General features: G+C 37.9%; 1 protein-coding gene across 25 annotated transcripts in view; it reads right to left on the bottom strand.

Annotated features, from left to right (window-relative positions):
* Positions 1 to 26,806, bottom strand: part of DLG1 (discs large MAGUK scaffold protein 1) — a 138,722-nt gene that overhangs the window by 70,017 nt on the left and 41,899 nt on the right. For 18 of the 25 annotated variants that reach the window (XM_051781318.1, XM_051781320.1, XM_051781324.1 and 15 more), the window contains one exon: positions 16,352 to 16,516. In XM_051781318.1, coding sequence (XP_051637278.1) covers positions 16,352 to 16,516 — 165 coding nt within the window. Of the gene's footprint in view, positions 1 to 4,203; positions 8,757 to 16,351; positions 16,517 to 23,161; positions 24,112 to 26,806 lie in introns of those variants that run through there. The other 7 variants (XM_051781343.1, XM_051781338.1, XM_051781340.1 and 4 more) reach the window with 4 other exon arrangements.

The raw sequence follows: 26,806 nt of genomic DNA, 5'->3' as shown, positions 1-26,806 counted from the left end.
GGTGATTAACTGAGGTAACAAACTGCACATGCCAACACTGCAGTCACACACACGGGCTGGGGAAGGAAGCAGCACAGCCCAGTCCAGCACAGGACGACTGCCTGACTTCAGGAGAAGAGGACCATTGGCTACAGTAGGGAACCAGCAAGATCCTAACAAAACCTACATGACATTACAGAAGTCATGTCAGGTATTCTTGAGATTTATTGATAGTGGTATTAATATGATTTTAAAACTGCATGTCTCTCAAACTTCAAGGAAACTTCACAGTCTTGAGAAGTTTCCATCTCTATTGTACACAGAAAATCTTTACAAAATGAATCAAAGGTTCCAGAGACAGTCCCTTAATGCTCAAGCTTAAATTATAAAGAATTTCCTACTTTTTAGCCTATTGATTAGAACACATATGAATGCATTTCTCTTCAGGAATAAATTCATACCATTTTTCTCTCTGCTACAATGCCATCTTATGGAAATGCAACCAGTTGGAGGAACTAAGATTTGCAAAATAAATTCATGCTTTTACAAATGTGTGATATTACATAGTTAAAATCAAGAAAAATGAAACCTAGTAGAGTAAAACTCATGTTTACATTTCAGAAAGTGCTTTCTTATAGTAGAAATCATCCAAAGCACATACTATTTCAAGCTGCTTTCTCACGTGTTCATCACAATATTAGCTGTAATATATAAATACTTAAGTATACCAAAATATAGGAAGGATTATAAATAACACTCTAAAAAAATCAGTTTTTGCAAGAAGTACAATAAAAGAGGGATTAAGATAGACACTTGACTTTTTTTAATAACTGTCTTTTTAATGTATCTTATAGTACCTCTATGTTGTTGTCTGATTAGACATAGTTCTAGCATGTACAAAATGCTACGTCCATTATTTTAAGTGACTTTGAAAGTAACAGACTAGGACTAATGATACAGTAAAACTTTCATCAAGATTTTAAAAGGAAGATACACAAATTCGAGAAATGACAGGGTTCAAAAAGCTCACAAAAGCAGTTGATAGGCTCTGAAATTTAAAGCCAAGTTTTTGAAATGGATAAGTGGAGTTATGAGGGGGTTTCTGTCTCACTCCTTCTCTTTCCTAAAAGATGTCCTAGAAAATAGAAGTACAGATTAGCAGAGCATATTCAAAGAGCTAAACAATTTTTCAGTATCCAATGCTGGAAGCAGATCATACTCAGTGACAAGCCAAGAATAACCTCAATGCATTGCTGTTGCAACCTTTTTAATGACCTGAGTTTCAGACAAATCAGCTTCTGGTTCTGGGGCACAACATGGGCCAAATACTGCCAACAGATAAAATGCTTTCTGAGATGTGATAGCTGCATTCACTGTGAGAAATAAGAGCTTCTGAGAGCTTTGGAAAGGCTTTGGGGGAAAGCAGTGCCCTGGATACAGCTATCTTCATTGATGCAAAATGCATATCTCTCGATAGAGCAGCACTTCAAATTATCCTTATTTTTCATTTGCATAACCACATATTTACTAAGCTCATGGCATAGTTATTCACCCTTTTGAATATAAATTTGTCATCTGTTTGGTTTTATCCTTATCTTCCATTTTATACCACAGGGTTGGCTTTTACTATAGAAATTAATAAATTTGCTGACAAAAATTCAAAGACCAACTTCTAATCAAGTTCCTTAATTCTTTTCCTTGACTAACTCCTCTTCACAGAGAATGAGGAGGAAGAAGGAAGAAACAATAAAGGCCTCGAACTCCTGAGCATGTTAAATCAGCTCCCCATACTGCTAAAGGAGACTGGTGTCACCATGCATTTGGGCACACACACATTCTTCTGGGCACAGACCAAGCAAAAAGCAATGCTAATATATCCACCATCAACTTCATCCTTGCTTCTTTAAGGGTACAGAATCTTCCACTCAAAAAATACCCTACTCCAAAATCCAAAGTCCTTTGACCCCTCCCCTTGCTGGGCAAGGGTGACCCATGCAGGTCCCAGAGAAGGACAGGCATGTGCAGCCCCATCCCCAGGAGCTGTTTCCCTTTCACTGGTAATGGAGAGAACTAAGCAAGTATGACCATTCCATGCCACCCAAGAAAGCCAAGAAAATGAAGGGACAGCTAAAACCAGGGGCTTTGTAGCAGAGTCACAGGGGAAGCAGGAGACCAGGACTTTAAACCCCATCAGATTGGTTTTGTATCAGTTAAAAACCATGATGTCACAACAATGAGTAAATAAAGCCCACAATCACAAGCAGAATTTCAATAGACCAGGTTAGAGAAGTACCTCACATCTAATTATTTATTTGAACTCTGCAAAAGTGATTATATTCAAATGATGGGAATGTATCTTACATGAACAAATAAAAGACATCAAGAATTTTCAGAATATTACAACACAGAACACAAACTGACAAGAACTGAAAACCAAAACTGCACCACAGTGAACAATCTCCAAATGTCTTTTTCTCTCCCTGAGGCTAAAACAGCTGCAATGGGAGGATAAGGTATGAGCACAGTACAGCATCTTTCCAGAGGAAGTGGCTTAAGCTCTTATGTTTTCAGTGCATTACTTCTGAATATGCTCATTAAAGTTTTTTTAACAACCACTTCAAAATATTTTATGTTTTTTCCCCTCTTTCTGGCCATGAACATGTATAAGTAGTTCTTTTTAACAAGAGAACTGTCAGAGTTATGAAAATATTTGGCAGGCTTTCACAGAGGTAAACAATCTTTTTCATAGCAGAAAAATAGAACAAACACTGGGATATTTACAGAATCACAGCTTCACTTTGAAGGGATCTCAGGATCTTTATCTGGACCAACCTTCACTCAAAGCAGAGACTACTCTGTATTTTATTTATCAGCAAATTTCTAGGCCTGACTAGTCAGTCCAATTGCAAGTTTCAAGGATTCTAACATTACTTCTTCAAGCATTAAACAAATAAGAGCAACTATAATATTTATTCAAGAGGTTAATCCTGTATATTTTTACTAAAAAAATTAACAGTATTTAAAAGCTATTATGTCTACCTAATGCATCCCTTCCAGTTGTATAATGACTCATTAGAGAAAGTACAGGATCTGTCTTCCACGTCATGTACATTTGCAACAAGAAAGTGAAAATCCCAGTCTACATTCTCCTATTCATTGTTTACTCCAAATTAATAAGCAAAAAACAGGTAACAATAAACAGACTTCAAAAAAAGAAGTGCCAGTTTATCATCTTTGAAACAGTTGGCAACAGATACAAATTAATCTAACAAAATTACAATGTCTGAGGATAACAAATTTTCCTTTTTTTTTTTTTTTAATTTTGGCTTTTTTTATAAGTTTCTGTAGTATTTCAGGTTAAATGACATTCTGACTAATGATGAATTTCACCTGACAGTAAGCCAAACAAATCTAATCTCATGTTTTTAAATAATACTGACATCTCAGCATTGTTCCATAGATCCTTCTTTGTCATATTATCCAGAGAAACAAATGCAAATAAGTTTTAACTCCTCTCAGTATCAACCTTAAGAACTCAAAGTCATACACTTAAGACTTCGCTTGCTTGTTTTTACCTGGCTTTTAATGATTAATACAAACATCACTTAGAGCAGAGAGACAGTGAAGTTGAAAAATGCCATGTTTTTCTTACAGACTGCACTATTAAATGTACATTCTGTATGTAACGAAGGCATTCTTTCATCTCATTTATGGATTATTAGCAGCCAAAAAACCTAGAAAGCCGTTACAGACTAGAATTTGATATGCTACCTAGAGTTAAGGTTTTAAATTATTTAATCCTTTAGATACAATTCCTTAACCATTAAATACATATTCCTTATTTCATTTGACAACTTGCTAGAGCTATAAATTGATATTCCTTAACTACGCTATTCCCCTCCAGAGCCAGGCAGGAGAATGCAAAGTACATTTTTTAATATTTCACTATTTCATTAAAATAGCCCATATTTAAAGTTGCCGGAGGTTCATCACTTGCAAAATAACTTAAATAAGAACCAGATCTCATTTAGTGTTTCCATTTTCATGCCTTAATGCTAGAAATTATACAGAGCCCTGTAAAACACGAAAATGAAAGCAGACAGAAAACACCACTCATAAATAAGAGATTATCTGAAATCATGCATATATAAATAATTGCTATTTCTGACTAGCAAGGAAGCAGAAAACATGCAGACACAATCACTTTAACAAGTGGCACATTACCTGGGTGGAGCTGGCAGCAACAGAAATGCAGTCAATGAATCCATGTCTCCGAGTGAAAAATGCCACTATCTGCTGCCACCGGGAAGGCTCATTCCGTAACTCATCTGTTGAGCCTTTCTTTGCCCACTGCTTCTGTTTGGGGCCTACAGAGCTGTGGCTTGAGCCAGTGTTGCCTCGACTGGCACGAGAATAGAGCAGGGTGTTATTTCCGAAAATGTAATTCATCTCTGCAGCTCTGCAGGTGGTTGCCAGGCAGTCTTAATTCCCTACCAGCTGCTGAGTGGTGAATGAGCAGGAAAAAAAAAAAATGCAGATAGAATTACAGCAGCATCATTTACTAACCAGGAAAACAAAAGTCTTGCTGGCTGATGGTATTTTTCTTCCAAGGCTTTCCACCCTTTACATTCCCTCTCTATCTCTGATTACAATAATGAGTATAATCTTGAGCAATTTGGAGGAAAAAAAGAAAATAAAAAAAAAAGAAAAGAAAAGGTTTTCCTTATTTTTCCTTTTCGGAACCCACAGGATGAAAATCTTGCTTTCTCTTCCTAGCTGACAACAGATATTTAAGGGAAACTGGGTAGCAGGTACTGTACAACGTTCTAAATTCACAGCTATGAGGATGGTGGTGGATGATAACAGCTACTGGGTGGAGAAAGCACGGATCAAAAATAACCAAGTTTCAATCACTGCCTGTAGAAAGATCCAATAGCATCTTTTCACTTCCTTGCTTGCATAAATTATGAACCTGAAGCAAACAAAACAGGGAGCACACAGCGTAACTGCACTTGTTCACTGATTCTGTCTTTCTGAAAACATTCCACAGAGCAAGAGACTTTAACACCATGTTCAAAGCAAGTATTTAAGAACGAACTGTTCACTGGTTTCTTCTTGGTTTTCCTCCTTCTTTAGTGCATAAAGCAACTATAGAGGGAGGGAATTACAGTCATTTTGTGTTGGGTATCAAAGGATGTCTAGTGAGGTTGTTCAGCTGTGGGTTTGGTTTTCTTAATCAGCATGAAGATTAGAGAAACTAAGACAAAACACTGCAAGTGCACACTGTTGTTCTTAGTCTGTAAATAATGTGTCTTGTTTGTAACCCCTGTTTCCAAATTTCTGTGACTACTTTTATGAAAACAATAAATATACGTATTTATTGAGACCCAACATTATTTCTCAAAACTACAAGAGTACTTCAAAAATGAAAAATTCTTACTATTCAGTAACGACTTTTCAGTAAGATTATTCTGCTTTCCCATGCACATGACAAGTATTACTGCTAGAGCTGTGCATGTTCTCTGCTCTCTTCACAGTAAAAAACAATTCAGAATAATTATCTAAACGATTACATGGAATCCAAGTTACCTTATAGAACTCACTATTCAAATTTTTATAGCCAACTATTTAAAAAAAAATCCTCCAGCTCACATCAGAGAGAGGACTAATGAAATCAGTGAGGTGTCAAGGCTTTCAGTACAAGCTCGCCTCTGGAAAGCCAACACAAAGTTACCAAAACTATTTGTGGCATATTTCTATGGTCATAATCACTGCACCAGGGCAAACATTTTAAAAACGTAGCAAACTCTCCACATGATGAACAAAGGCAGAAAAATTCCTTAAAACGCTGCCACAACTTACAACCTCAAAATTCTAATTCTATCTGATGTGCATTTTAGTGCAGATTACCAAATTCCTCAACATACTTTTTGGAGTGCAATATAATCTTCTGCTTAACAAATTCTTACTGACAGCTGCCCTATTCTGTGTAACAGTTTCTTCCTAAGAGCTTATATTACAAGCAGAAATAATAAGTACATTAATTGAAATGTGCCATAGTAAGATCAATGCACCATTTACTTCTAGTCACTAGTACAGCTCAATAACAAACCACATGCCAATATTCTGAGCACACCTTTCAGACAGACTTTATTAATATTTATAAAATACAATGGCTTATCAGTGCAAGTCATATGAAACTCAGTCTGACTCGTGCAGTGTCCTCAAAGCTATGAACATAAGATAGATAATGGAGGTAAAGAAATGCCTGAGACACAGTAGGTACAATGATCCTTTCAAATGGACAAGCTTTTTATAATGAAAATTCTTTTCACAGGAAGACTGCAGCCCTACTTGAGTCCTACCTTTTTCCAGACACAAAGAAAATACCTAGTCTGAAAAGTGCCATGAATTTATTACTGGAGGAATTGATTAATCCCTGGCTATGACTGAAGACGTTTGGAACAAGCTACAAATTACATGCTTTGAGTTCCACGTCTTTTTATAAAGAGTCAAGGTGAAAATACTTTATCTTTTTCTACTATGGCCTTGAATGTCAACACTGCTATACATTTTATTAAATACCTTAGAGCACAAGAATTAGTATTACTTTCAAAAAAACTTCAAGAACTCATTTCTCTCTTTCTCCATAGGCTCCAAACAGAGTCACATGGAAGAATATTGTTTAAAATTCTGAAAGGCAGTACCACAATACATGGACAAGCAATGTACCAAGTACATATTTTTCTTGCTATTTTATCAGTCTGTTTGAAGATAGGAGAGTTTTGCTGTGTTTTAAGGTAGTTTCTTTCAAAGATGATTCCCACCCAGCCACTGATCAACTACAGCATCACTGACAAAATATTTTAGAAATCAGCACTTCAGGAAAGCATCATATGCACAAAAAAAACTTCCTGAAAATGAAGCAATGATGCTTTAATTTCAGTGGAGATAGAAATCCAGAAAAGTACTTAGGGAAGAGGTTATGCAATCCTGCTGGTGATGCAAGACAGCAATCTGTGTCACCTACACTCCATATGGATGGGAACGATAGCGAGCAAGATTTGCTGACGCCTAAGCAGATACAGTTACAGTTATTTGTAGAAGGAGCCTGTACTGTGGGGATGAGACAAACCCTGATTTTTACAATTCACAGAGCAACCTGAAGATAAAGGCAAGGCATAGCTCTAGAGATGGCACAATATCAGGATAACACAAAGGAGTCCGGATTGGAAGACTGGTCACTTGTACAGTTGACAAAAAAGGAGGCAGTAAAAACAAAGGGCTTATTTCAGTCAAAAAGCATTTCAACAGAGGGTCAAACACCTACAGGGAAAAACTGGACAAAGTTCTATTTGGACAGAAAAGGGAATATCCAGAAAAAGGAGAAACATCAACACAGATGCAGCAGCTGGAATTGCATCTGTGAGTGACTGCCTTCAGAGTCAAGAGGTACAACAAGGAGGCTCATCAGGGAACCTCAGGAAGTCCTAAAAGGAGCAGAGAGCTTCCATTATCAGTTTTTCATATTCTGGATATTGAACTGATGGTGATAAAATTAAAGACAAAGCAAACAAAAAATGCCACATGCCAAAACAAAATAAACAAAAAACTCCAACTATTTACTACAAGGCAGGAACTGAGAATTTGAAGATTTGGAAGGGGAAAAAAAAAATCAAACACATGAAGAATCCTGCCCCAAACCAAAACATCACATAGTAAAGATTTCTACATCAGTATATGTACCTTTGTACAACTTGATAAATTTACTGCAAAATTCACCTGCATTTCTAGTGGCTGCAGAGTAACATTATTTGTTCTCTGGCCAATTAACAAGATACAGTAATTACAGTGGTTACTAAATGTAAAAATCAACATCAAATACTTGGACCAGAATTCCTCTGGCTTTGTATCTAAGTAAATTCATATTAATCAGCTTGCTGGGACAAGCTAAAACATGACATAATGCCATATTTTAATCTCTAAGTAGAATACATACCTACAAATTAAAAAGGCACAGTAACAAAAGCTATTTGTAAACAGAAATAGCAGTTATATCTCAATTACCCTTTCTAAACAAAAACCAACAACCCCCTTGAAGCACTTGAAAACTGTGTTATATTAGTTTTACTACCATCCAGCTAAACAGAATATTGGCTAAAATAAGCATGGACCCTAAGGAATAAACTGAGAATAACAGAGAAAACTGAAGAATCACCTTAAAAATGGCAGAGACTTATTTTATTTTCAGTATCATTTAGGTTTTGACCAAAAAAGTAGAGACAAAAGCAATGTACAGAACTCAATTTAAATATCCAAATTTAACTCTCCAGTCATGGGAACAAAACCAACACTGAAAATGTAGATACAAGCTCATGTTTATTTCTTACATTTTTCAGAATTCTAGGTTTAATAAACTTGCATTAGCATAGCAAGTTTAAGTCTCATTAACAAGCATTTGCAATATTCCAAGCCAAAGCCCAGGAGTTCAGGACTCAAATACTGTGGAAAAGAATTGTTAACCCTTTTTGCTAAGATACTCTAGAAAGGCTATCTTAGCTTTTAGTTGAGACAGAACTGAAGGATGGTTCTTGATCAAGTGTGATTCACACAGTCAATAAAAAGTATATATTTTACTGCTGAAACTAACTTATAAGCAAACACCAGCACGATTATTCTATAACAATACATTTTAGTATAAATATTTAATATAAAATATTATTACCTTATTATTCATACTCAGACAACCTACCAATCTGTGCAGATTAAACTGCCTGGTCTTCCGCACCCTGTTCATGAATCTCCTGCCCATCTTTTTAGCACGCCAGACTGATAAAAACATCTTGTGTTTAATGTAAGTTCCCTCAGGTTTGCTTCAGTCATCAAAATGAACCCAACTGCACCAAGAGCTCAGGGAAAATCTCAGGCGAAAACAGTATAACCAGTTATTAAGACGACTTGACGTTGATTACTGTATCTTAGGTTGTTCTAATGTTTGGATTAATCCACAGTCCATCTGTTACAGTTTTTCTTTCTTGTCTCTGTTGACAAGAATTTGTTGAGCAGATCCATATGGAGGAAGGGGCAGATTTGGTCATCTGCTTTTTACTATAAGACACAAACTGACACCTTTGCTTATATTTGCACATTCTTCAACTACAGGAAGTTTAAAAGTAGTAACCTATCAAGAACTCGGGCAATGCATTTTAATTAAAGGCTGCAAAACAACTCCTCTCAAGAGTGACCACCAAAATACGATACCAGTCTAAAAATGGGTATGTCTGAGGGTACACTCAAGCTTTTCGCTATAATTCCCAGTATTCGAGGTATGTTCCTGACACCAGAAGCATTGCCTTTCTGCTGAAGATGGCAAAGCTTTACGAAGTTCTCAATTTAGAAAAAAGTAACAGATTGCAACCTTCTCACAGTCATAACCCATCTTGCAAATTACATGTCAACTGATCTTTAATTTCTAAATGGAAACAGCATCCTCATCGCCAGGGTAATCTCACCTACCTGCTCAGACTGAAGCAGGACAAGAAAATGTACCAGGGCAAAGAGGAAGTTAAAATTACTTTGACTGTTGGCTGACCTTGACCCTGCACAGTTCAGATCATAAAGACCATCGGTCTTTCTCAGAGCAGAAAAACTCTCCTAAAGAACAGAGAAGGCTATTTTAACAGAAGCTCCACAAGCTCTAAAAGACTTCTGAGGAAGCTCTTGAGGGAACAGAGGGGATTGCAGGGAAGACACACCAGGAAATAAAAAGAAGGGAACCTATTAAGCTTACCAGCATAAGATTCAGGTTTAAGAGGAAAGGAGATTGTCCTGCTTTGAAGGAAGCATGTGTGAATATGTACATTTATATAACAGCTATTTCCATACAGATTAATGGGAGGGAACAAAATAAAGGTGCTTGTTTGCAGTTGAATAAACAGGGCAGAACAGACAAGCAATGTATGCTGGAATACCTTTACTGGTGTAGCCAGAAACCAAAATACTATCAGCAGGTGAAAGATTATTCTAAAAGTCAGAGGCTGACTGTAGATCCTGTGTTTATGGGTTATAAGATGACTATCATCTGCTAATTTATATTTCTGAATATAACTTTTAATTTCTGGAATAACCGTTCCCTAGTCAGTTCCATAATTTTAGAGACTCAGTGTTACTGGCTGTAGTTTCATTGGTACCTCCTGACTCAGCTCTGTTCCAAGCTAAGGGGTAAGACCAGTTCATCCTTCATTGTACAGTAGCTGCCCTTTGCCTGTGACCACTCAGTCTTCTAGAAGCCATTTCTGAATTTGCCTTCTTAATCAAGATAACAAATGGTGCAGATTTCTGGAGTGATAAGATAATGTAGTTTTATTTCCATTTGCTTCTCTAGATAATCCTTGTATTCCATTTGCCTTTTTGACTGTAAATTGAATACTGAGACCATTATTCCATTGATCTTTTATAACCCTGAGCTCTCATTCCGTCAAGATGATGCAATGAGAACACAAGTTCTTCTGAGATCCTTCTGGTAACCTCCACCCATCATGACTGCCAATCTTCTTTCTTTACTTTTATTTTCCTTTTGTTGGTGGTTTGGTTTTGGTGGGGCATTTTTGTTGGTTTGGGGTTTTTTTAACAATTAAATCCCAAAATTATTTTTTTCTTATTTTGTGAGAGCTTACATTCTCTGTAAAAATTTTGAGGAAGTCTATTGTGTGCATCTAAGAAAACTAGAAACCTACATCAGCATGATCTGTATGCACATGCTTTAAGGGATTTATGCAGCACAAATTCCCTTTACAATGCATTCATTGCTTTCTCTTCTCTAATTTCTTCTCATGTTCATCGATTCTGCACTTTAGAACAGTTTCACTGTGTTTTGCCGGTACAGAAATGAGAGTGAGTTCCCATTTCTTCTCTCCCTTCTGGGAGCTATTTTAAGAACAAGTACCACCTTGCCACATTTCATTCCTGTGATACCACAGTCAGGATAAGTAGACTGTTATACAGCACTGTGGCACTAATAGATAAGCAGTTTCAAATCAGGGTTAATTTAAAACCATTAAGCTTAAATACCATCAGGTCCTGGAAATACTTTTGCAAAGATGACTAAACGTGAAAAAAAAACAAGGATACACTGAGTGAGCACAAGACATTTATTCTCAGAGTAAAAAACTACAGTGCATGTGGCCAGCTGCACTGCTGCAGTGGGATTACTAAGCCTGTTTGGAGAAGGTTTGGGTACCACTGACACACTGGTAGAAGCTTTTCTGAGGATGGGATATGGGGCACGGAGACACAAGCCTCTGCTTCTAAGCAAGAGGAAAGGTAAGGCTAAAGGACATGCTTCTCACCCAAGAGAGACATGATCACAGCTCGGGCAATGCCCAACTAATCACTGCCTCCCTAATTGTGTAAGCATGGAGTAATCCTTCCCTCTTCCATGTACCATCCCAAGCTCCAACAGAGATTCATAGAGCCAAAGAAGGCAAACTCTGTTTTACTGCTTTTATTCTAATAAAGGAGTGCTTGCACTCTAATGCAAACTGAGTCTGAATAAGTTTAATTTCTCCCAAACATGGCACTACAAGGTGAACACAGATAAAGCACAGGGGCACTGACATGGGGCACAGTTGCTGCTTCAGAGGCATTCACCAGGTGCTTTGCTTGGGCAAAAGGATTCCTTTAGTTAAGATCTGGGGGTAAAACACCTTCTTTTCAATGGGAAACAGTATTTCACCTTAGTCTGAAATACTTCACTATTCACAGACAGGAAAACAGTAACTCCTTTACATTTAATGTCATAGTATGTCACTTTCATTCACTGAAAAAGTTTATATAACTACAAAAGACTCCTCCAATGTGCTTTAAATGGTCAAACAACAGTAATCCACATGTCTAAGCCATTTTTAAAAGATTGTTGGTAAAGAGAAGTGGGGATTTTTACTGCATTACCTGAAGCACAAGAGCTCTAGTAGAATATAACAGCACTCAGCCAGAATGACAGGTCTGTGCAGAGATCAAACAGGCAGCCAGCAGTGAAAGAGGCCAATCACTGCTCTGCCTGATCTGTCTGTTCCCAGCATCCCTTGGACAGAGATGACCATTCCCAGGAATGCATGAGAACAGGAAAGTGTCCAACAGCGTTGCATGAAATATGGGCAAGAGTCCACAATTATGTAAGTTAAGTTTAACATATTTCCCACCACCACCTCCAACCTATTTTTCACAACTGACAATTGCACTAAGCTATTCTAGAAATACCAAATATTCAACTAGTACAATGCCTTTAGTTCCTTATGGATGTACTATTCAGTCAGTATTTAAAATTTTATAATATAGCACAAATAAGCAATTTTAGGTCCCTTACCAGACTAATAAAGCTGGTACCATGTTCCAACTAAGATATTTCTGTTCAGCTGTCCATGTCTGCTATGCATGTAAGGAACAGGCCGAGTGCAGTCATTTTCTTCACACCCTTTGAAGATTGGTGCTATGGTGAAAATCTCCAGAGACAGATCAGCAAAAGGGATTTGATTAAAATAAAAAAGAACTGCAGAGACTTCTCTGAATCAGTAGGTCTAGCTTCCTGTTTTTACAAATTATTACAGGTTTTCTTTGGAGCTTCTGTATTATCAGTGAAACAATAGCCCAAAATATCAACATATAATATACAAGCATAATACTGAAATATATGGAAGCTCCAATCAGGACCTACACTTAAATACCGAATTGCCATGTCGCATCATAAATACGTTTTCCCTCTCATGCATGAATTGCTTTAAATGAAGAGTGTTGATTTTTTTTAGTCTTATTACACCATGACCCATTATTTTACAGCCTTGTAATAATCTGTTATTCAAAGCTTCCACTCCATAGTTTAAAAAATTGCTTGGTATTATATCACATCTGTGGCAGAATTCACTTGACTGGAGCTTTTTAATAAAAGGCAATGTTAAATCCAAACCCCTCACTCTGAAGGTGTGATACTGCAGCTAAATTCAGTGTTACATCGAAATAAACCCTTTTGTAGCATCGCCATCTTGTGGCCAACCTGCAGAGCAACGTGTTGCCTCAAGTCCCACAGTCAGTCCAATGGGATCCCACTTCATTGCAGAACTCAAGGAACCTCGCATTGTAACCACGAGTTCCTACAAAGAATCTGGAAACCTCATACTAAAGAAATTATGGTACCAGCTGCCTACCTACCTGAAAATATTCTTTAAAATGTTTGGGACAGAATATCTGTGAAGGATCTGAAGTTTGACCATTTTCCCTATCTCTTCATGATTCTCTACCATTAAACATGAAAAAAAAAAAAAAGAGCTGTTTTACAGCATTAATTAGGGTTCCACTTGACACAGTATTAAACAGGGAACAGAGGACATGAAATCTGGGTCATGTTTACTCCTTTGTTACTTGAGACACAGGAAGTAAACATTTCTTCTTAAACTGACAAAGCTCCACTTCAACAAGACAAAACCTGTAAGTCTTATTTAAACTTTGAATCAGTACAGCAGGTATCACGTATTTCATGCCAATTACAAACATGCAATATTTTAACCCAATCTGAATCTGAGGCAGCCCATTCCTCTGTCAAGAAGATAAACCACCTTGTGTTACTATAGCACCTAATGTGGAACCTTTGATAAACAGTACTTACATGCTCATCCTCTAAAAATTTGGGATACACATTTGTCTTTTTGGTCACTGAAAGCTGCTCTTTGAAAACAGCATCCACCCATCCAAGCAAGTTGTAAAAGCTGCTTTAAGTCCTACAGTATTTGAAAATTTCTCTCAAGAACAAAATGCAAACCAGTCAGAACCAGGCATCTCCCTTCCCTTCCCTTCTATTCTTTTATATTATTGCTCCAGACTGCAGAGGACTTGCTATAACAGAAGGTATTCCTCAAAATCCGATTGTACTGCCCTCTGCAGTGCTGCTTAAAAAGCAACATATGATCATAAAACCACTGACTTCTTCAAACTACTAAATTTCAGTTTACCATACATTGCTATGACATTAATAGAGAGCAGTCACCTGAAACTAGTCAGATATATGCTATAAAGAGTAATACGAGCTGCACAGTATTTCCCTTATACACAGTCTTTCTTATCAAGTGATTATTTCCCAGCACTTATTAATTTGAGAAAGATAATAGCAATCTTCCTCAGAGACCGAAGATACACAGTACTTTGAAAAGGTATTTTGTAAATATATATTTTGTAAATATACTTACACACTGCTTAACTATCTCCAAAATAGTTTTCTTTCTTCCAGACCATTTTACAGCTCACCCCCTGGTCTTTTTGATCCCTTCATGCTTTCTGAAAGGCAGGACTAACTGCTCTAGGAATTAGGAAAAGCTTGTGAATAAAGCAAGTCAACCTTAAACCCCCAGAGGAAGATAACTGGTTTTTTATTTCTAATGGTTGCACACAAAATGTGTTGTATTACTTTCTGAATATCAATAAATTCAGGGAATTACACACATGAAAGTGTGTTACTGTGTCTACCTTCATAAGCAAGAAAAGATTGAAGTCCTGTTCATTCTCAAAAATGAAAGCTTTGTCACATTAGCATTCTTAGAAGGCTCTTCAGAGGTCAGTCTAGACCACTTCAAAATGGTTATTCATTAGGGCTTAAAGAATTCAGATTGTGTAGCTGAAGACTATGGAAAAATACAGAGAGTTCATTATGGAGTTATAAGGAAAAAGAACTGCGTTCAATACCATCATATACATTTTTAAAACCTTAGAAAACCCGGAAAACAAGCAGTAAATACACTCACTATAGCTAGTTCTTTTACAAAATCTTTACAGGTCAGTTATAAAGAGTTGATACATTCAACAAGGTTTTTCTTCATAATTTAAAAAAAAGGAAATATAACTAGGTTCAAAACAACTTTTTTCTTAAAATATCATAGAATCATACAAGTCAGAGAATGATCTGGGGTGCAAGAGACATTAAAGATGATATAGTTCCAAACTCCCTGCTATGGGCTTGGACACAACTAGGCCAGGTGGCTCAAAGCTCCATCCAACATGGTCTTCAATGCTTCCAGGGCTGGGGCATCCACAGCTCCTCTGGGCAACCTGTTCCAGTCTCATCACTCTCACAATAAAGAATTTCTTCCTCTTACCTAATCTAAATCTATCCTCTTTCAATTTAAAACCATTCCACACTACATGTCCTTGCAATTCCCTCTTCAGCTCTCTTTGTACCTTTAGGTACTGGACAGGTCTCTAAGGTCTCCCTGGAGCCTTCTCTTCTCCAGACTGAACAACCCCAACTCCCCCAGCCTGTCTTCACAGCAGAGGGGCTCCAGTCCCCTGATCATCTTCATGGCCCCTCTCTGGAACTACTTCAACTGGTCCACATCCTTCTTATGTTGGGAGTCCCAGAGCTGGATGCAGCACTGCAGGTGGGGTCTCACAAGAGTAGAAGAGAGGAGCAGAATCCCCTCCCTTGCCCTGCTGCCCACATTGCTTGGGATGCAGCCAAGGACACACTAGGCTTTCTGTGCTGCCAGTGCATATGGCCAGGTCATGTCCAGCCTCTCATCCACCAGCACCCCCAAGTCCTTCTCCCCAGGGCTGCTCTCAGTGTAACAGCATTTGTTCTTTGCAGTCACAAAGGACACTATCACACAACAACAATTCATGCTAAATATATCAAGCTATAGGCCTAGTACAACGTGAGTCCATCTCATCACTCTAAAGCCCAAACAGTCACCAGTATCAAATCACTCAGAGGTGTTCCAGAAAACAGCACTCAGTCTAGTACACCAAATGCTGTGCTATTCAGAAAATTATTAAGCTGCATCTACCTACTAACCCAGTGAATAAAAATACCTGTTTTATAACCCCCTCCATAACCTCACACTTAGTTTGTCATCCTCATCTTTAAATCTGTCCTGAGGTTACTGGAGATGTTTTGAGAATAATGGAGTTTTTCAGCTACCTGCTGAAAAACTCCAAACATACATCACACTTGGCTTATTATGTTTTCCACATAGGCATAAATTAAAATACTTATTAGAAACAAACTCAGAATCAATTCTATGGGGTCCTGACAGAAAAATCCAAAATGTAAGTGACAGCAGGAACTATAGTGCCCCTCAGAACCATACCCAGAACCTTAAGTTACCTGTATTTGTTTTCTGGGCATTTTACTACCATGCACCTTTAGCCAGAACGTGTGGAACTAAGTCAATGCTTTAATGTCTACAAAGTAAATTTTACAAATGAGCAGTTCCACAAAAACAAACAGAAGCAGGTGTATCACAAGTATTTTTTTTGCCCCACAAAATTGAACTCCTGGAGGGAGTTTAACATCAAAAGAGTTCACTCTTCTTGTAATTGTAAAAATGCCTACCTTTACTGGTGAAATATGAGAATGGGAAACAAATCCATGGACATTCTCAATCTGTGACAGATTCTTCTCCGATACATGAACCAGCTCTGGGCCCGTCACCTCATTGGCAATGTGTGGAGAGCTGTGCTCCTGGGGAGGTGTGTCCTCATCCTGATAGCGGTATTTCTGGAAAAAAAAAGTACAGAAAAAGATCAGTCCACCACAGAAATGGGAACAGATTATCCAGAAAACCTAAGTCAAACAGAAATAGTTATTCTTCCGACCTTGCTGACTTCAAGGCAATAAAATCTATAAATAAAAGTTTTAATTAGTATTTTTAGTTTAAAGACTGATCCTGTCCAAAAATGTTCCAGCCCTTTTAGTCTCACCTGGAATTACTATGAAATTACCTAAATCCCAGTAGGGTTTACTGTGTCCAGAAGATGCAACTCAACATTTTCTAATGACATTCACACACTACTACTATATCCTGACTATGTAGAGAGTTACTACTAGTTTACAGGGAAGGTATGTCACATCACTAATGGTACAGAAAAACCTTCCAAACACATATTCATTTTAAAGTTGGACAAAGTTATTCCTCTTACTGAAGAATATTTACAATAGAAGATATTCCCCTAGCATTTTTTATTGGGGATTTGGGAAGCGGGGGGGGGGCACAAACACCAACACAAAAAACCCCCACACAAATTAGCCAAATAGTCTAAACTATTTGGTCAATTTAAACAATTTAAACAATTTAAACTAATTTCCTTTACAGAATATCTACAGCCAATACCTTTAGACAAAGCACAGAATTACCTTGCTTTTTTTCCTGAAACCAGAGACATTAGAAACAGGTATCTGAACATGCTTGAGTGCAAACAGGCTCTAGATTTCACTAATAAATATATGTTTAGATTATAAGGTGGATTGGTGCTTATAATAACATAGTGCATATGAAGTTTTATTAGATCAGTATGTTATTATTTTGATTAAAAGTGAAAAAAATGTTGTGGTAAAGAATTCTCTCCCCTAAAAAGCACTGACAAGGCCTACAAGCTTCTCAAAAAAAAAAAAAAAATTTAAAAAGTGAACTGCTAATTGGATTTTGATGCAATATTCAAGATTGATTTCACTGTTATTTGCAAAATATTTCCCAACTTGAAACTACTACAAACAACAGAATTAATGTTTAAAATACACTACATTAAATACTTACATGATAATGTTTCAAAACGCAAATAGAAGAGAAGGACATGAAGTGCTAGAAATCATAATATCCACACCACTACTTATTCTAAAAGGTACCACACTATCCTTGCCCTTTACAGAAACTACTTTTCAGCAAAGTGCTTCAAGTGAAGCAAACTACTGCATCTTGTAACAGCTAATTCTCCATCACAGTGGAAGTGTTTAGTGCTGCTTCACTGTGGAGCATCACCTCTGCAACACTGCCCCTTGGGTGAGGCAGCACATTCAGGTGACCTGGCTGGTCAAACAGGCACCACTCAACTCTGCCCCTTCCCCTCCTCTCCCAGGAGCTGCCAGCCCTTGAACAAGAATTCAGTCAGTTGTTCCAGTCATGCCAAGTTATTTCTGCTGCTAAAAATGAAGCAAAGCCCCGTGCAAGTTCCCCTCCATAGGAGTCTAAAGATGTGATTTCACAGCACAGCCCGGCTCACTCAAGGGCAGCCACTGCCCAAAGGAGCAGAACCCCTTCAGTCGCTTTGGTCGAGCTGTACAACTTCATCCCCTGCCCCTGGCTGGGAGCTCACATCCCACTGCAGATGGGGAGAGAGCTCAGCAAGCTAATCCAGCAGAATGTTCCTTCCCTCTTCCAGCAATACTGCTTTTTCTGTAGTTCCCTGAAGTGGCTCATGACAAGCTGAGACGAGTAGCAATGCTGGCACAACAGGGAGAAAAGCAGGTAAAGAGTAGGGCCAACCCAGGAGCAGACCATGACTCTGCTTACAAGCAAGAGAATCCAATCCTGCACCCAAACCCAGACCCCAAGGAGACCCCAGTTTACAAGAGCCGTCTGAGCAATGGACACATCAAAGGAAACAAAAAGGTGTGGCAAAACAGTTCTGAACTTGCAGCCAGACTGCCTCAGCTGCACACCTTGGAAGCCTCCCAGTAACCAATTAGGTAGTGGCCAAGCAATTTAGCTACTCTTTAAGAAGTTTTATGGACTGCTCTATAATTTATAACCATAATTTTAAGTCCAAAGCAACCAAGTACTAAACATTTAACACAGACTTCTGACAGAGACACTGCCCCAAAGGATTCTGTTGCAAAACACAGGTGTGTCAAAATTAATTTAAAACATTTCTCTTCTGATGGAAGATAGTTAACAGGATATCTTGAGGCTAGATTATACCTTCAATGAGTTTTGAACTGTCACCAAACTCTGTGGATTAAATTACTTATGATGTAAACTACTGGAAAATCCCTTTACTCTAAATAAACCAGTGCTAGTTTGCATGAGACAAGAAGATGGTCCCAACTGACCACAATAAAATCCCTGTTCAGGTCCACAACCTCCCTACTTCAGGTCCCAGGCCTGGCAAAATCAGACAGAAATAACAATGAATAAAGTATCTGCAACAATATCTAGGACTAACAAGGATTTTGTGGACATCTTATAGCACCATTTTTCAGAATAAAGATCACCTCTTCACAGAAGAAGCAAGGAAAAGTTTTAGGAAACATTCTGAAAAAGGTTCACTTGAGTCTGCCTAATCTCTTATCTGTATTTTAAAAAGAAGATATTTCAAACAGATTAATACATAAACTACCCCCTAGAGTTGTGGGTTTATATTTTATCTAAAGATCCTCTCATAAGAAACCTTACTGAGACAGAAGTGAAAGGAAACTATTTAGGGAAAACTTAAACAATCCCATGTCCTAAACTCACAACCCATATTCATAGCAGCATGCAACAGTTATTCTAGAGATTCAAGCCTTACAGAATGTCACATTCATGGACAGAAAATTAATTATGCTAGAACATCCTTAACTACAAGATGATCTAATGACAGAATGTGAAGCAGCAATAACTACAGTTCTCTTCAAAATGGGATGTGCATCAAAATCCAGTCCATACTAGATGTACATATCAATCCACTACCTTATGTGAAAACAAATTTGAAAGCACAATAATGTATCTTCTCTACACACAAAGAAAAAAAAATCAGTGCTAAAATACATTTAATCTGAGTGAATGGACAACTACAAAAAAATAAATGTTTGTGAGTTAACTTCTTAAACTCACTTGCCTTCTCCAGACTTTAACCCTCCTCCCCCACCAGCCATATGACTCCCAAGTTACTGCACACTTCAAACAACAAAACCAACAAACCCTGGGGAAACAAAGTCTGACTTATACAGTCTGTCCCTGGGTTAGTTTTAATTTTCACTGTACAAGTCCAACCATGTTTTGAAAGGGGTTAAGAATAAGTGAGGACTTCAATATGTAAATCTAATCATTTGAATTCACTAAATATACTGAAGCTTACAGGGCCAGACCTCCTCTGCTGCAGTATGAACAGGCAGCTCATCAAACGGAGTGACTTTAGATCGTTTGCACTCGATTCTTCAAGTTTAAATACTTGCCCTTGTTCAGTCACTGCTTCACTTTACAAGTCAAAACTAAACCTGAAAGGACCCTTCAAAAGATCATTTCAGCGACTGAAGTTACTTTGAAACACTTTGACATGCAACATCATCTCCACTCCTGCATAAAATGACTAGGATGCAATGTCAAAAGCAAATGGGTAGAAAAATCTAAATACTTACAGTTCTCCTCACATCTCCCCAAAGCCAACTCTGATGTCCAGATACCAGTCAGCAGAAAATAGCTTCCAACCATTCTAATAACAAAAGCAACCCTACAGACAATTTTTGCATAATCTTGCTAAAACAAAGCTAATCCAAAATGAATAATATATGAAGATGCTAACACCTTTTGTACAATCAATCTTTCCTGTAGCCTAGTGGAAGTGCTTAGGAAAGTAACAGTGCCTTCCTCATGAAGGGAAAAAAAGAATGGACACAAAACTAAAGGTATGCTCCACTACTGCAGAACTAAAGTCACCTTGAAAACTTTTTGTTTGCAAAAAACAGACAGACTATGCAAGCCAAATAAAATCTCTTTGCAGGTGAACAGCAATTCACACTGAGAAACTGAAAGCATGTGAGTAACAAAAGAAACTTCAGTAATGTAAGAAAAGAGGATGATAGTGTTTGTGTCTTTTTAGAACTTCTTCACTGATCATAAAATAGGACATTCAGTATTATTTTCAATTTAGGCTTCAACATACAATAAACAGAATGACTTGAAATACTGGAAGGAGTTTTTTGATCTTTGGGTTTGCTTATTTAAACACAAGTTCGGTACTCTGAGTAACTAACTTCATTCTCAAATAAAAGCACTAAGTTTTCTTTTAATAGCTACAGTTATGACAGACATAAGGCATTTCACCCTCCTTGGACAGTTTCAGTTTGACATTGTATCTTGACTAAAACTGCTTATAACATGCTTATTTAGGTCACAGCGTTCCATCATATGTCAAAATGCCCAGCCTGTGTTAAATGTAAGTATTTATGTAATGACTCATGCCATGGACATCCACAAACAATAAAACAAGTTAAGGTAAGTATATACATTTACAAAAACTCCAGGAATATTTATAGTGAGGTTCACTTGTCCCAGAAGGCCAAGGAAAAGAAACTAAAGAAGGAACAGTCAGATTGTGAATGTTCTTTTCATGTGCTCAAAAAGGAAAACTGAAGATTATTTCATGTGATTACTTGTGTGAGACTGTTTCTTTATGTGAAGGACTGGTATAGGTAACCCTGCATTACTGTTTCACACTGTCATTTAAATATTGACTCTTTCAATATTCAAAAGCTGTATCTTCTCAGAGGACAAGAGCATTTTACTTTTAGTACTACGCAGCACTACAACTTTTATCCAAAAATTGACGAGTGCCTGGTGCAAAATCTCTCTGCACTACCAGAAAGTCACTATTTAAAAATAAACCCTTCAGTTTATTGGGGATGCAGGTAGTACAGAGGTAGTATGTAGGTAGCAGAGAGCACTCACTCTGGATTAACAGCAATACACGTTTATCCTGGAGATAACTAAAGCCTGTGCATAAACAGTCCGAGACATTTCAAAGCACAACCTTGCTGAATTAACGGCGCTCAGGAAGCCGGGGGTCTGCTCTGCCAGGCGCACTGAGGAGCCGTGCAGGCGAAGGACACTAATGAAGGCAGTGATGAGGAATCGTGCCGGCAGGGATTCGGAGGCGGTGTGACCCCCTCTCACCTGCAGCGCTCTCGGCCGGCCGCCCCCCGCCCGCCAGCGCCGGGGGAAGGTGCGGGGCCGGGGGGAAGGTGCGGGGCCGGGGGGGAAGGTGCGGGGCTGGGGGGAAGGTGCGGGGCCGGGGGGAAGGTGCGGGGCCGGGGGGGGAAGGTGCGGGGCTGGGGGGAAGGTGCAGAGGGGCCGCGCCGCGGGGAACCGCCGCCATCGCTCAGCCCCGGCACAACATGCCCAAAGTGGATGCTGGATGTTGGCTGGATATTTTTAGTTTGCTCTTAAAGTGAACAGCATCCCTGCTCTGCAGCTCAGCGGGCAAAATCCAACCCGAGAGTATTTTCATTCTATGGCTTTCCTCCCAAGTTCACTGTTATAAATAAGGAAAGGGGGCTGCAGTTCCACAAAAAAAAAGAAGGAAAGAAATCTTAATGTTATATCAAATAGTTTCGAAATTGTATCAATAAATAGATAAATATTTTCAACCAAAAAATGCTCTGAACGCAGGAAGCATAAGCAGATTCAAAACAAGACACAGTCTGCCTCCTGAAAATAAAGCAGTCAACTAAGTTTTGTAATATTTACACTATCAGAATAGCCATAAAAATTTTGACTCCTCCCTCCCAACCTAGGTGACATTCATTCAACATCAACATTTTGTGATACATTTATATATATATATATATATATATATATATATGTATCACACATGCATATATTTGTGTATATGTGTACACACAACTGATCCCACTTCACAAAATAAAATCCAGTCAAATTTTTTTTTCCTTAAAATAACCTACACTGACATGGAAACAATATGTAAAGTAAGTTTTGGAGAGAAAGATTTCCAAATCTCTGTCTCAAAAGTAACTTCATACACATATCCCTTTAATTTTAAAGGGGCTTTCCAGTAGTTAACATTCTCATCATATCCTTGACATTGCATGTTAATTTTACTGAAAAAAGCATTTTTGATGTGACACCGAATATATTTGTTTACCATTCTGAGGATTACCAAATTATATATGTTTTATTACTCTGCAATCTAAACAGTTGATGTAGTCCTAAAATGACTAAATGCCCGAGGGCACTGTTAAACCCAAACCTGCCACTAACAATTGCTTCCATCAATATGATGTTAGGAGGCATTTCCAGCCCTGCATCTCAGTGCAAGTCTCCTGTGTATTTAATTCTCTACAGCTGAAGAAAATGAAAGCCAAGTGCAATAAACTGATTACATGATGATTAATGCTGATTAATGGAGAATGACGACATTTTACATGCAGCATTCAGTAAATTCAAAATGTTGTTCAAAGGGATCTCTAAACAGTAGGCATGATAATTCATTACTACTGTCACCATCACTAAGAGCTCAGATAATTGAGTAAGGCATGGAACAAAATACGCACTATTTTACCACAAATTTAAGGTACAGTTACATTAGACACAAAGGCAATCATCCATTAAATGCAGCTTACATTTCCAGGAAAGTCCTTTTATAGACCCACCTTACATCCAAACATTAAAGATATTGTGTTGTTCGTACATGCTACTTTACAGTGGCATAGCATCGGAGAAAAACAATCCAAGTTTTTAATGCTAGGAGACATTTTTTCAGACCCTGTGCACTTCAATCGATCCGTGACTGAGATTCCAGAAAAATGCCTCTGTAAGCGCTGCTTGCTGCCTGTCTTTGACATTTATTCTAGGTCCATAGTGTTCAAAAATAAGCCTTTATATTAAATAGGTTGAATCCTTCAGGAAAAATTTTGCTTCACGTTAGAAACCAGACCTTATAAAAAATGCAAAGAAAAAATCCTGTGTCCATTTTTAAAATTTTTGAGTCAGCTTTATCTTTAATTATGTCAGCGCCAGCTCCAAGTGACAACTGTCTCACGGCCCAAAGTAACACTCGGATCCTCTCAGCCAGAACCTCGGGTTAGATCCAAGGCAGCTCCACCTGCTGCAGTGCAAGGACTGCTATCTCCTCCATGAAAACAGGAGCAACTCCAGCAGAGCCACTGCTCAGTGTGTGCTGGTTGCTTAGGGGAGGGGCGAGATGTTGCAGCAAGGGACTCGTTACACGGCCCGATAGAGATAAACCCAACGCTCCCTGCAAGGTGCTTTCGCACTGCACCAATGAGCATGTGAAAGCCCATTTGAAAATCAGCTGTGTGTAATTATAAAACCGGGGACGTCGTAAGCCTAACAGCAGGGAATTTGCTGATCTGCAGTTTACACTAGCTTTTTCAAGGAAGTGTCAGCAGACCACAAAATGAATGGCTCTGGGATATTTAATCCTCGTTTTCAAACATTAAAAATTCAAGGTTATTTGACACGTCAAAAAAATGGTTTTTAACTGCTGAGTAAAATTCCTAATGGTCTACCAAAAGCAATAAAGAAATGGCTACAGAAATACGTGAATATTCTCCAACTTCAACACACAATGAAATCAGAAGCTGCTATTTTCCCCCCAGTTACCACTATGAAATCTGAACAATCTGGACTATGCATCAATTAGATTATGAAGAGCTCTTGGTAAAGCAATTCAAACAACCATACATGTGAACACTTAAACAAAAGAGTTTGAAAAAAAACCAAAGCTTTTTTCCTTAGAACTGAAGTAAATACTGTCCTAGTCTCCTTAAGATTTGTTGTTGTGCTAACAAGTCTAAGATGCAAAATTATTTTTAAAATGTTCTGTTTGGTTGTTTGGGGTTTTTTAACCAAGCTCTATAGGATTCAAACTTTATTTTCTTTTTTACAAGTATAGGAGTCCCTGCAGGATTTTAATCTATTTATATATTTTAATAAATTGCATCACAGACCTTGATGAAAAACATGTCCTTTGCAATTACTCTGCTCTTGTATCATAAGCTAACCAGCCTTTGCAAAAAACTTCAGTGAAATAACATTAGCCATCATTGCTATTTTTCAGAAGTGGTATTGTAAAAAACCCTCTTTAGGACATGACTGTTCACCTAAGTTTACACCTGTACCAGCCTTTCCAGCCTTTAGTCATCTCCCTTCTACTTTATTTGGTTTACCCGATAAGCATCCCCTGAGGTAGCAAGTTTAGTGTAGTGTAAAATTGCATCCACACTTCCAGCTCAGAAACGAGTAACTTCATGAATTATACCAAGACAGTCATCTTTATATAAATGTGCAGATTGATGAAACCAAAACTAAGGCATGATGTCTGGAGAAAAATGTGTAACTCAGCCCACAGTAAACCTCAAAATAAACTCCATTTGCATGAGGACCTCTTTCTTGGTAGACTATCCAAGGATCACCGATGACAGCATTTCCATATTCATAAGCAGTTTTCTTTCCAGTGACCTACAATTTTTCACCAAATAGCCTCAGACATCATTTCCCACAGAAGGTCATCTTCTGCATGTGAGTGCAGCAGTAGGGGCAGGGCTAAAGAAAAATATCTAACACTCAACTTGATTGTCATGGAAAAAGAAACAAAGGCTGTAAAAAAAAAAAAACACAAACAAAAATATACCTTCTTTATCTAGATAAATTAGATTATGTTTTCTTGCAATAACATTCAAATCCAAGGGTAGCCCTAAGCAAAATAGGATGATGGAACAACTAAAACCCCTTTATGTTCCTTCTGCAGGCTGGGGGACACAGTAAACAGTCTTCTGTGTGAAGCAGCAGGGCAGAGCACAACTGAGCACATACTCAAACAACACATGTGAAATAGGAAACACTGCACAAGGGGAACACAGTCACAGAGAGCTGTCTCTTGCCAAACACAAGAATGTTCCTATCCCACAAAACAACCTTTTCTATGCACCATGGATCAACAATCTGTCTTACTTCCATACTTCTAATCACATTGTAATAAGATAATTTCTCACTGAAATAATACACAGTCCAACGCATGGCAATTTCATGACAACAAAGAAAGTCAAAGTGCCAAAAGCATTTCTTGAATGTTGCAGAAATAGCTTTTTGTGATGCAGAAAATATAAGCTCTAATGTGCCATGGGCATAGAAGAATCAATAAGAGGAAGACAGAGTCTACACATCTACAAAGGATTCCATCAGTAAGATACAATGAAGAAGAGAAAGCTTAAGTAACTTCAGGCAATTACATCTACATTGTTGATGAAGACCACATAAACCATCTGAATCTTTCAGCCATATATTTGCAGCTGTAGATAAATAAATTGGTTACACTGCAAAATTGTCTTGGCCTCTGTACAAATGAAACCTTTTACATTTGGTTGCCCACAAGATTAAAAATACAATATTTAAGCTTGTAAAAGTAAAATATATTCTTACATGTTTTTCTGACTAAAGCCAGAGATTTAACTGTAATGAAGGTTTCACTTGTTTAAAACAATTATTTGTGCTCAAAGGCTTTTTTAAAGAAATAGTTGTGAACATAAATCTTTCTGAAATATGAACATATATTATCATATAGAGAAACATCAAATATTTCTAAGTCTACTTTTGAACTCCAAGGAAATATATCCCCACTTAACTATTCCAATTGAAGGTTGAATTGACATTTCAAAACACAAAAAACAATGTATTAACACAAGGACTAATCTGTTAATAAGAAGAATATGCCCTTAACTCTCTAGCTACCTATCATTACTTATTGCCCATTTATCAGTCTGTATTTTGTATTATCACATAAAGCTTGGGCTTCTACTGTCAGAGACCACTGTTTCCATGTTTCCTCAAAAGTGTTCCCAGTAAGAGTGACTGGTTTCATTCTTACAAAAACACTACATAAAAATGAATTGCCTTTATTTCAGGTTTTGTTTGAATGTTTGCTTGGCAATAATCCATCTTTATGTATAGCTCCCATGTGCACAGTAAAAATATCCACATCATTATGATCTTTAATTAGTAACCCAGACTCATTTTGTTATCATAAAATAAGGAAGCTCCTATCTCCAGGTCTCCCTGAGCACTTTGAATATTGGATAGAGAGAAACAAGAGCTCTGCAGTATCAAAAAAACCCACACTGTAAGACTTCCACAGAAACTTAATGCTTCAGTTCAGCACTTGCCAACTCTTCTTGATTGAACACACATAGTACCAGTTTCATCGATCCCTGAGTTCCACCTGTATCCTCAACACAGCACAGGTTAGGAAACAGCAATCTCAAAAGCAGTAAGACCTG

Source organism: Manacus candei, unplaced genomic scaffold (genome assembly GCF_025592945.1).
Source record: "Manacus candei isolate 608988 ecotype Guabito, Panama unplaced genomic scaffold, ASM2559294v1 h1tg000015l, whole genome shotgun sequence".
In the NCBI taxonomy this organism is placed as follows: domain Eukaryota; kingdom Metazoa; phylum Chordata; class Aves; order Passeriformes; family Pipridae; genus Manacus; species Manacus candei.
Note: the sequence above shows the minus strand (reverse complement) of the source record. Positions and strands in the feature narration are given on the sequence as shown.